This window comes from Hemitrygon akajei, chromosome 2, assembly GCF_048418815.1.
Source record: "Hemitrygon akajei chromosome 2, sHemAka1.3, whole genome shotgun sequence".
Taxonomy (NCBI): domain Eukaryota; kingdom Metazoa; phylum Chordata; class Chondrichthyes; order Myliobatiformes; family Dasyatidae; genus Hemitrygon; species Hemitrygon akajei.
This window is the reverse complement of record NC_133125.1, coordinates 54,071,010-54,083,144: the sequence shown is the minus strand read 5'-3', so window position 1 is coordinate 54,083,144 and position 12,135 is coordinate 54,071,010. Positions and strand designations below refer to the sequence as shown.

The following is a 12,135-nucleotide window of genomic DNA, read 5'->3' as shown; positions in this document are numbered from 1 at the left end:
TAGGTAACATTGAAGTCAGTAGTTTTGTTCAACTTTCCCTTGTATTCATTCTCAACTGGCAAGCTGGGATGTAACATTATTCAGCTGCACAACAATCCTCGGGAAGAAGCTGTTTTACACTCCAACTGTCTTGGCTAAGATGTTTCTGTATCTCCACCAGATGGCAGGAGGTTGGTCACTATAAATGGTTCTATGATTAGGTTAGGGTTAAATTGGGGTTTTCAGGGGTTGTGGGGCAATGAGGCTCAAAGGGCCAGAAGGGCCTATTCTATGCTGATTCTCTAAATAGATAACTTGACCACTCCTGCTCCAGAACTCGTGATATTGAGTGCTCAAGGTCACAATTGCCTGCCGCTCCAGTTACTGACTTTTCAGCTGAAATGCAGATTCAGAATGACATATCAGTATTTTCCCCTAGATCAAAGAGCGTGCCTTAGCCATGAAATCAGCTGTGGACCTGGATCTTTGCAGTGCATTCCTGCTGCATGGCAATGTGATGGAGAGAAGGACTGCCATAATAATGGTGATGAGATTGATTGTGGTAGGTTAACTCATCTCCAGACTATTGAGAACAAACTTCAGATTGATATCCATGCCATTTCACAGGAGGCAAACTTGAGTTCATGCTGGGGAAAAGCTTTTGCAACATTAACACAAACTGAAGTGCTTACATGACTTTGACTTGGTAGCTGTAATATGCATCTTTATTAACAAATTGACCACATAGCCAATTTGATGTTATTCATGCTTCCAGAAAGTTGTTCTACCTACTGGTCCTGTGATACGAATAAGTTTCTTCTCTAAAGTGTTTATTGATGCCACTTCATTCTAAACTTCAAGGTATTAAAGATTTTGGTGCCTTGGCTCTTCTAACCTGCATTTTATGTTTTCTATTCCGGCAAGTATCCTGGTGGATCTGAATTGTCTTAAATCACGTAATATCTGTGCAACTAATCTGGCATCTGTTTTGCCAAATGAGGTATTGTATTCAATGTAAAACAAATTCTTCGCTCAATCAGCTCTGAACCCATAAACCGCTTGTGCACCATTGTGAAGTCTAGTTACTACATGGTTCTCAATTCAGGTGTTATAAAGTGAATAAGTAGGTTTTTGTTTAAAATACAACAGATGGCTACATCGATTTATCATCAAAAGGACTGTGCTTAAATGCTTCCTGTCTAGCTAGTCAGCATCTTTGAATGTGTCTAATTGGCAAAGCTATATGGGAAAACTATGTTATACTCACAATATCACCTGTTGTAAAATCCATTCCCCCCCCACCCCCCAGGTCAAATTACTTGTGATCCTTTGGAATTCACTTGCTCCAGTGGGAGGTGCATTGCCAAGACGTTTGTCTGCAACGGGATGGATGATTGTGGTGACGGAAGTGACGAAAAGAACTGTGCTCTATCTACTTGTGGTGCTCATGAGTTTCAGTGCAATAACTCAGAATGCATACCTTTAAACTGGGTGTGTGATAACAGTGTAGATTGTACAGATAAATCCGATGAATCTTCAGACTACTGTGGGTACACTCTTCCTCCTTTGGCCTGCTCTCCTAATGACTTCCTGTGTGCCTCGGGCGAATGCATTCACGCTCGTTGGTTCTGCGATGGTGATGTTGACTGCAAAGACGGAAGTGATGAAGCTAATTGCCGTAAGTTTATCTCCTTGTGTACACATTTTAATCTACAACAATTGACCCAAAGAAGCGTATCATAGAAGTTATGCAAATATTGGATGATTTTATTAGAGCAGGACATTTCAGAGTCTACCTGGGATCAGGCAACTTTAGATTAAGTAATAAAATATTAATGAGCCGAGTCACCAAAGATCTCCTGGCGATTAATGGGCGCAATATAATGGAACTCCAAATGGTAGTTTGAGAGTAAACTGCATGGATAGATAACAAGGGTCTTCAATCTGAACAAGTGCAATGAAAATGCAAAAGGAGGAGTTATCTAGGATGTACAAAAACTGTGGATAATGGTAGATCAGAAGACTAGAAAGCTTTTGGGAACCAGCATCATGTCCAAAAAGTTCAAGTGACTACCAAATTTTGAGAGAGAATTTGCATGTGCTTTTGTTTTAAACAGCATTGGTTTCCATCAATTTTTAAACGGAAAAAGGCTTTGAGGGTTAATGTGGGGCCTCAACAAAGCTGGTGAATATAAATGACTGGCCAGGTAATGATGAGGGGAATAAATTTTTGCTTGTCATCACTAGATGACTCAAGATAGCAATAGGCTAATTTAAACAAAAATGGTGAGCTTTAAAAAATCCTAATTACAAGGGATGATCCTGGAGAGACTCAGTGGTTGAGTTACTAAGGGTGAAGAAATTACCAGGACCTCATGTTGGAGTTATTTAAAGGGTGTGGAGATAGTGGACTCATTAGTTGAAAATTTTCATAAAATACTAAACTACCATGAGGGTAGTGGAAGATTAGAAAAAGACCAATATGAAGGCAGGGAACAGACTAGTTTTAATAGTATTATTGCCAAAATACCAATCAGGAAATGCTAATCATCTGGAAAATCTCCAAAATTAAACTTATCAACACAATTTACCTTTTGTTAAAACAGTATTTGATAAACTTGAGTTTGAGGATGTTTAACATGAGAAAACCACATGTCAGAGCAACACTTACATGTAAGAAAATTTTCGGCACAGATACTACCTGAGCGTGTTGCTAGTTCCAGAAGCTCCCTGCTTCCACGTTCCTGCCTGATCAAAATATATGTACGTGGTTACCAAGTGTGGCACTGAGACTTTTGCAGACCTAGCTTTAAGATCTTGCAATTAATAAATAATGATTACGGTTATAAATCTTCATTCTACTTTTTAGCTCCTCGCACATGTAGGCCTGATCACTTCCAATGTAATGATGGCAGTTGTATTCCTGGGAAAAAGAGATGCAATCAGTTCAGAGACTGTAGTGATGGTGGTGATGAACTCAACTGTCAGGAAAGTAAGTGGGCATGCTTTTTTTGTTCAGTCATATAGGTTTAAAAAGTTGCTCCACTTAAAAAAAAGTTGAAAAAATTAATCTGGAGCAAAGTGATAATGCGCACTTTCTGGGTACTATTCTGGATTTGGCAGGGGTTTTTATAAATTGCCTAGATGCTATTTTGGCATTTTGCGTGAACAAAAATGTTAAATGCAAAATCTTCTTTGCAATGGTACTTTGATCTATTCTGAAAAAGTGCTGCTTGGAGAGCAACCACCTTTTGCTAACCAATTTCCCTTTGAAGCCATTCTGTTTGTATAGTGGCCCTTAAACAGCATTTATCCTGATCTGAAAGCTCAAACTTAATCAGTTTGTCTGGACTACTAGGCCTGTGACCCTCTAATTTTAAGCCACTTGGTTTTTTTTTGGTGTTAGAGTTTTGAGCTGCTGCTGATTATCTGCCTGGACTCTGCTGCTCAGTGTTGCTGAATTAGTGACATCACACACCCTCCCAAGGGGCTTATCTTTACTCTTCAGCACCCCACTCCCCCCCAGAACAGACATGGACACTCACTTCCTTGAAGAGATCTTCCCATGCGACTTAACCTTTGGGCACTTGAAGGATCTGTGGCCACTGCTTCACAAGTTAAGAAAGAGCAGACTTGTTCCTTACCAATCTTCCCAGTCCCCCGATGATCCTGGAAGTCTACTCCCACTTCCGTACCCCATGTTGCAGCTGCAGTTGTTATAGGGAGTGCTGGAATGTTCCTTTCAGGACTGATTTCAGGGAATATCAGCTGCTGAGTTGCCAAGAATGCCAAATCTTTCCAACTTGACAATAAAATAGTACCGAAACCAATGCTAATGTGAAGAAATTTCCCCATGTTACTGACATCAACACTAATTCTTTTGATTTGCATCTGGGATGTTTTAAATGGCAAAAATTGATTGGAATAACATTGTCAAATACTTCTGCTTAGATTAATGTAGTAAGTGACATTGCCTTAAACTATACTTTGAACATGCAAATTTGACTTTAAACTGTGCTAGAAATGCATAATGAAATCCTGCAGTTCCATTCAGTTTTCTGACTATTGCAACTGAGATGTTCTCAGTTGTGGAAAATAGATATACAGAAATGTACTGGTTTAGAGTTGATCAGGCAATTCTAATCATGGGTGAACTAAAACTGTAATCCTGAAATGGTACCCATTATCATTGAGGTGACTCCACTTGCACTAAGTTTAGATTTCCTTTTCCAAAATAACGTACTAGTGATTGTTATGGAATTGCTTAAGTAAAATATCCAAATGAAATGCAGAAGTTTCCTTGTGAACTGTACAGTCGGCCCTCCTTATCCACAGGGGATTGGTTCCGGGACCCCTGGCAGATACCAAAAGACGCGGATGCTCAAGTCCCTTATTCAACCTGTCTCAATATGGTGGACGTTAGGACCCAGCGGAACCCCAGACCTTATTTAACCTGTTGCAGTACGGTGGACATTAGGACCCGGCGGCGGAGCTCTGAATCCGAAGTGTTTCTGTTCACGAAAATAATCACAATCATGATTGAAAATAAAGTGGAAATAATAAAGCAATCAGAAAGAGGTGAAGCACTATCAGTCATTGGAAAAGTGTTAGGCTATAGTCGGTCAACGATTGGAACAATTTTAAAGGATAAAATGAGAAAGACCCTGCCCCAATGAAAGCTACAATTATTACTAAGCAACGCAGTGGTTTAATTATTGGGTTTTGGGTTTTTGATCCTCCACATCAACCAGGCACGGATGGAGAGCGCGCTCAGAAGTGGTCTGTCACTGGATCGAACTCGTGAATTTCTGTTCCTGAGCCCGGCGCTGAAACATACGTTCTTAAGTGCTCTATATGCATAGAAAGGTAAAATATATACTATATACTAAGATGAACATTTGACTAACTGACACTAAATAATACTGGATGTACCTGTTTTGTACCTGTTCCGACTTACTTAGTAAGAGAACTTCTGATTTTTTTCCGATCCCAATCCATGGTAACCTACGCACATCCTCCCGTATACTTTAAGTCATCTCTAGATTACTTATAATACCTAATACAATGTAAATGCTATGTAAAATAGTTGTTATACTGCATTGTTTAGGGAATAAGACAAGAAAAATAAGTCTGTACATGCTCGAACAACAAGTGCTGGAAGAGCGCTTCCGGGTTTTCTCAATAAGTGGTTGGTTGAATTCGCGCATACGGAACTCGCGGATAAGGAGGGCCGACTGTATTGGTTTCTGTTTCTTTGCTTGAGGATATTTACTGGGGTCTTAACACTAAATGTTGGCACCAATGTGTTTCTCTGTAGATAAAAAATGAATGTTTAAAGAACAATGGTGGCTGCTCCCACATATGCCATGATCTCGTCATTGGTTATGAATGCGAATGCCCTGCTGGTTATGATTTGATTGACAAGACTACCTGTGGAGGTAGGTTTCCTTGACCGGCCTGTTGCAAGATTAGTGTCAGAGTTTTCAGAATCAAGTTTAACATGACTGACATTGACTTGAAATTTGTTATGTGGAGGCAGTACATTGCAATACATAACAACTGAATTACAGTAGTAAGTATAAATATATTTTAAAAAATTAAAGTAGTGTAAAAAGAGGGGGAAAAGTAGTGGGTTAGTTTTTATAGTTCAATGTACATTCAGAAATCTGGCAGAGGGGAAGAAGTAGTTCCTGAATCATTGAGCAATTCAGGCTCCTGTTTTACAGTCAAATCTAATTTTTCAGACTATTGGGTGTTACTCTTGTTAACACCTCCCACGTCAAGTTTTTGGATGCTATATTTATTATTGTTCAGTAAACCTGTTGGGTTTTAAGGAAGTATGGAAGACCCCTGCGAGCTGAACAACCCATTCCGAGGGCTTTACTGTACTTGGAAACCCTTCAGAACTTGTATAACTTTGGGTATACCACATTTCTGGGGCATAAAAAAACCCAAATAGTATACCTCTGGTTCATTTCCAAGTGTAGGAATGGCTTAATGTGTTTGCAGTCATTTGAGTGGATCTGATTTGCAGACCTAAACTCCTTGCAACTAAGTACTTTTTTTTATTGATGAGGCTTTTCACTGAAGAACGGATTAATATCAAAGATTGTATTTTCTGGCTACTTTGGTTTTGGTAAATTCAGTCTTATCATACAAGTTAAAGAACTGGGATGTTCCCTCTTGTATCCTGTTATCATTCAATTGGTTGAACTTGAGCTGACATTCCAAATCTGGTTTATACTAATACCAAATTATTCAATAACATCTTGTCATTAACATTGGCACAAAGCTACCTGTAGGGCTTGACATTGTTATGTATTCAGGCAACAATAAATATATGTGAGTTAGGCAAGGGTTTTTACAACAAATAACACGTTTATTAAACACTGAAAACAAACCCCCCAAAAGTAAACAACCACTAACGTAACTGGAAAACAGCTGCTGTGCGGCAACTTCACAGTTCTTAAAGCGATGCAGCTCTAACAGTTCTTAAAGCGGTATTGAAAAAAAAACAGTTCTTTAAAGCGGTATGCCGAAAGTTCAAAATGCTCACAGTCCATTTAAAAGGAGAGACTTTTTAAGGAGATTTAAATTCTCTTCCACGTTGTTGTCCTTCGATCCCCGGCGTCGAACTCTTCCCACGTATAATTTTATGAAACGTAACGGTTTAAAGGCACTGACCTCTTCTTCCACACTATTCTCAATCTCCTGCTTTCCCAGCAGAGATTAACACGAGAATAGTCAACGAAATCCTTCTGAATGAGGATCACACAAGGTCGAAACCATTCCACAGTCGAAAATCGATTCTCCTCGATCTTTAACTTCCAAACTTTTATCTTCACTCTCCACAGTAAAGAAAGTGCTGGCAATGACCTTTTAAACTTTAGGCATTAGATAAAACTTCATTTTCCAGCTAAACTGCGTCATCACATTAAATCACGCAGTGGCATGAAGTCAGCTTGGCAAATCCAGCTACGAACTGCCCCACCTGACAGGGTGGGGTGTTCCTTTTATACCCTGTAAAAAAAACCTGTCACATGACCTCTACTGGCAGGAAAATGACGTCACTCCACCATCACAAGACCATTACCTCAAGTCCAGTATAACTTCAACCCCAGTCACGTGACAAGGGTACCACTGTCACGTGTCACGGGTACGTAACACTCCCTCCAAAAAAAACATTTTTGGTCTGACAAGAACAAAAATTTTAACAATTACTTACAAGAAAAACAAACGTATAAATTATATAACATACACCATATACAACACCATCATATAACATCTTACAACTCACAATACAGTAGGAGTGTTACAATCAGAAAAATAACCCCTCCAAAAAAAAATTACATTGTACATTCAACATCGAGATAGACAATCAGCAACCACATTATCTTTACCTTTAATATGAGTTATCACAATATTGTACTCCTGTAACATCAAACTCCTATTTAATAATCTTCTGTTTTTGTTTTTCATCTTACTCAGAAAAACTAACGGATTATGATCAGTGTAAACAATAAGTGGTTTTTGAGTTGTACCAACATATACCTCAAAATATTCTAAAGCGAAAACAAGAGATAACAATTCTTTCTCTATTGTTGAATAATTTCTTTGATGCTTATTAAATTTCTTAGAAAAGTAAGCTACTGGATGATCAACCTCATCACCCTCATTCCTTTGCATTAATACTGCTCCCGCAGCCTCATCACTAGCATCTACAGCTAATGAAAAAGGTTTTTCAAAGTCAGGTGCCTTAAGCACAGGTTGTTGACATATCATTGTTTTCAATTTTTCAAATGCTTCTTGACAAGACACTGTCCACACAAACTTCACATTCTTCTGCAAAAGGTTAGTTAATGGAAGGGCAACATTAGCAAAATTCTTACAAAATTTTCGATAATATCCTACCATTCCCAAAAATCTTCTAAGAGTTTTTTTCCCCGTTGGAGTGGGAATCTCTAAAATTGCCCGAACTTTTGCCTGAACAGGAGCTACCTTACCTTGACCCACAACATAACCAAGGTAAGTCACAGTGGCATGTCCAAATTCACTCTTAGCTAAATTAATAGTTAAGTTAGCTTTTGAAAGCCTTTCAAACAATTTCTCCACCGCAATTATGTGTGCTTCCCAAGTATCATTTCCTGTCACTAAATCATCAATATAAGCATCAGTATCTTTCAATCCCTGAATCACAGAGTTAATCATCCTCTGGAAAGTACCTGGGGCATTCTTCATCCCAAATGGAAGAACATTATACTCATATAACCCAGATGGAGTTACAAATGCAGAAATCTCTCTACCTTTGTCCATTAATGGAACACACCAATACCCTTTCAATAAATCAATCTTTGTAAGGAACTTTGCTTTTCCAACTTTATCTACACAATCATCTACTCTAAGAATTGGATATGCATCTGTTTTCGTTACAGCATTCACCTTCCTATAGTCCGTACAAAACCTAATACTACCATCTGGTTTTGGCACCATAACACATGGCGAACTCCAATTTGAGTTAGAATGTCTAATAATATCATTCTCTAACATGTATTCAATTTCTTTCTCAGCAAGTTCACATTTTTCCATGTTCATCCTATATGGATGTTGTTTAATAGGTTTGGCATCTCCAACATCTACATCATGTGAAGCTATAGTAGTCCTTCTCGGAACATCTGGAAACAAATCCTTATATTTAAAAATCAATTCCTTCATCTGTTGTTTCTGCTCTAGCTGTAAATGTGCTAATTTCTCATCCATATTTTCCAGAATGGTCGAATTAGGTAACCTAACAGAAACAATGTTGGATTTAGAATGAATGTCAGATGAATCATCTATCATGTTCCCAGTTACATCAAACTCATTCTCACTAACCACAACAGTCACAGTATCAGATTGTTTCCCAAAATATGGTTTTATCATATTTATGTGGCAAAGTTGTGTTGACCTTCTACGATCTGGAGTTTTTATTATGTAATCCACATCATTGATTTTAGACACAATTTCATAAGGACCATGAAATCTAGCTTGTAAAGGATTTGTCTGCACTGGGTAAAGAACCAACACCTTATCTCCAGGCTTAAATATCCTCATCCTAGCTTCTTTATCATACCAAGTTTTCATTTTCTCCTGAGCCAACTTTAAATTTTCCTTGGCTAAGCTACAAGCTTTATGTAACCTATCTTTAAATTTCAAAACATAGTCCAACAAATTAGTGTGCACTTCCTTACTAATCCACTGTTCCTTCAATAAAGCTAAAGGTCCTCTAACTCTATGCCCAAACACGTTCAAATGGACTAAAACCTAAAGATTCCTGTACCGATTCCCTTACTGCAAATAAAAGTAAGTTTATACCCTCATCCCAGTCACTTTCATTTTCCACACAATATGTCCTAATCATATTCTTGAGGGTAGAATGAAACCTCTCCAAGGCACCTTGCGACTCTGGATGGTATGCAGACGAAGTGATTTGCTTAGCTCCCAATTTATAAACTATCTGTTAAAACAATCCAGACATAAAATTACTGCCTTGATCAGTTTGTATTTCCTTAGGCAATCCAAAATAAGTAAAGAATTTTATAAGAGCCTTTGTCACAGTTTTAGCTTTTATATTCCTAAGTGGTACTGCCTTTGGAAACCTAGACGAAGTACATATGATAGTCAACAAATACTGATAACCAGTTTTTGTCTTTGGTAATGGACCAACACAATCTACAATAACTTTAGAAAACGGTTCACCAAATGCTGGAATAGGTTGTAATGGAGCTACTGGTGTAACCTGATTTGGTTTACCCACAATTTGACAAGTATGGCACGTTTTACAAAACATCGCCACATCTTTTCTTAGACCAGGCCAGTAAACATGTTTTAAAATCTTGTCCACAGTTTTCCTTACCCCTTGATGTCCACCTAAAGGCACACTATGAGCTAAAGTCAAAATCTCATTTTGATAAACTTTAGGGACAACTACCTGGTAAACAACATTCCATTCCTCACTTGCAGGAATTGTAGGCGACCTCCACTTCCTCATCAACACTCCTTTTTCCAAGTAATATCCTACTGACACCTTCTCAATTTCACTACCTAGTAAAGCTTGTTTCCCTTAATTTTATAATCTCAGGATCTCTATTCTGCTCTGCTATCATCTCCTTCCGAGACAGAGATAAATCTTCATAGTCAGACTTACTCCCAGAATCTTGTTCAAACAACGAAGGTAAGAAAATCTCTGACACATCCTCAAAACTCGAATCCTGAGTTGAACAGTCATGAGTAACAACCTCATTCTGCACATCAATCTTTTTAGCCATAGCTCTAGTCACAACACAGGAAGAATCTGTGTTAGAATTCATCTCTGGTTCCTCTGACTCCATTGTCAAATGTACTTCAGGAAAAACTTGTTCACCTGCCAAGTCATTACCTAACAATAAAGAAATACCCTTCACAGGTAAGCTATGCTGTAATTCTACTTTAACAAATCCTGTAACTAACCCTGACTTTAAATTTACTTTATGTAAATGTACAGGCATAAAATCACTCCCAACACCTCTTATGTAATTTACCTCACCAGTATCACTCTCTTCATTAAACTTCAACACACTGTCCAACATCAGTGATTGAGAAGCTCCAGTATCCCTAAGAATTTTTATTGGCACCAGAGTAGATCCTTCTTTCAAGGATACAAACCCTTCAGTTATAAAATGATCATATCCCTTTCTAACTTGGTCAGACTCTAACAAATCCTCATTTTACAGGTGCTTCAGTATGTTGCACACAAGCATCTGGAACTGTTTCCTTCTCTTTCTTTTTCAATTTGAAACAGTTAACTATTACATGGCCAGGCTTCTTACAATAGTTACAAATAAGACCAAACTGTCTTTCCTTCACAGGTTTTCCTTCCTCCTTACCTTTCTCATTAACCTCTGATTTAATTTCTGATTTACCTTGAGTCTCCATATTATTTTTACTCTTAAAAATTTTACCCTGAGGAAATTTATTCTTATGGATTAAAACATACTCATCAGCTAATCTAGCACAGTCCTGCAATTTATCAGTATCCCTTTCATTTAAGTAGGTCCTTACTTCAACAGGAATGCTTCTTTTAAATTCCTCCATTAAAATCAGCTCTCTCAATGTATCATAGTCCCCATTTACATTTTTAGAAGAAACCCATCTCTCAAAACACACAGCTTTATCATAGGCAAATTCCACATAAGTCTTTTCTACAGACTTTTTCAAACTTCTGAATCTTTCTCTATATGCTTCTGGGACTAATTCGTATGCTTTGAGAATATGCGTTTTCACAATATCATAATCTAATGCTTGCGCAGCAGTTAAAGCTGTGTAAACTTGTTGTGCTTTGTCTTTAATTACACTCTGTAACAACACTGACCATTTATCTCTCGGCCACTCTGACATCCGAGCAATAGTTTCAAAATGTTGAAAATATCTTTCCACTTCTGTTTCACTAAATGGAGGGACCAATTTAATTTCTTGACTAGCAACAAACGGTTTTTTAGGACCAGAAGACTGTTTCCCAGACCTTAATTCCACCATTGCATATTCAAACTCTCTCTTTTTCTGTTCAGCTTCCAATTTATAACGCTCCAATTCTGCTTTACTTTGATCCAACTTCATTTGTTCAATTTGCAACTGTATCTCCATATTACTTATTGGAAACGATTCTAAAATCGATTCATCAAAACCACCCGAAGCCACAAAGTGTGATGCGATTTTTCTCTGTATTACAGCCTTTGATGTAGTCTGCAAAATACCTTTAAGTTGCAATCTATGAGCTATCTCAGATACATCAGTTTTTTTCGCCTTCGCTAACAAGTCCGCATCTGGTGAATCCAGAAACTCATCAATATTCATTGTTGCCGAATACCACTCACAAGCCAATCAAACAAAAGAATCGAGTATTCCCGTTACCAAAATACTGACTCAAAAGTTAACAAGCATTTAAACTCAAACAATCCAATCCGGACGCAGCCCCCATATTTATGTTATGTATTCAGGCAACAATAAATATATGTGAGTTAGGCAAGGGTTTTTACAACAAATAACACGTTTATTAAACACTGAAAACAAACCCCCCAAAAGTAAACAAACACTAACGTAACCGGAAAACAGCTGCTGTGCGGCAACTTCACAGTTCTTAAA

At 38.0% G+C, this 12,135-nt stretch overlaps 1 protein-coding gene across 1 annotated transcript in view; it reads left to right on the top strand.

The window, feature by feature from the left end:
- The first annotated feature begins 393 nt into the window (after window positions 1-393).
- LOC140720690 (very low-density lipoprotein receptor-like) overlaps window positions 394-12,135 on the top strand; it is a 44,466-nt gene continuing 32,724 nt past the window's right edge. Inside the window, exons 1-3 of the mRNA XM_073035524.1 lie at window positions 394-541; window positions 1,289-1,657; window positions 2,849-2,971. Of these exons, the coding sequence (XP_072891625.1) occupies window positions 394-541; window positions 1,289-1,657; window positions 2,849-2,971 (640 nt within the window). The remainder of the gene's footprint in view (window positions 542-1,288; window positions 1,658-2,848; window positions 2,972-12,135) is intronic.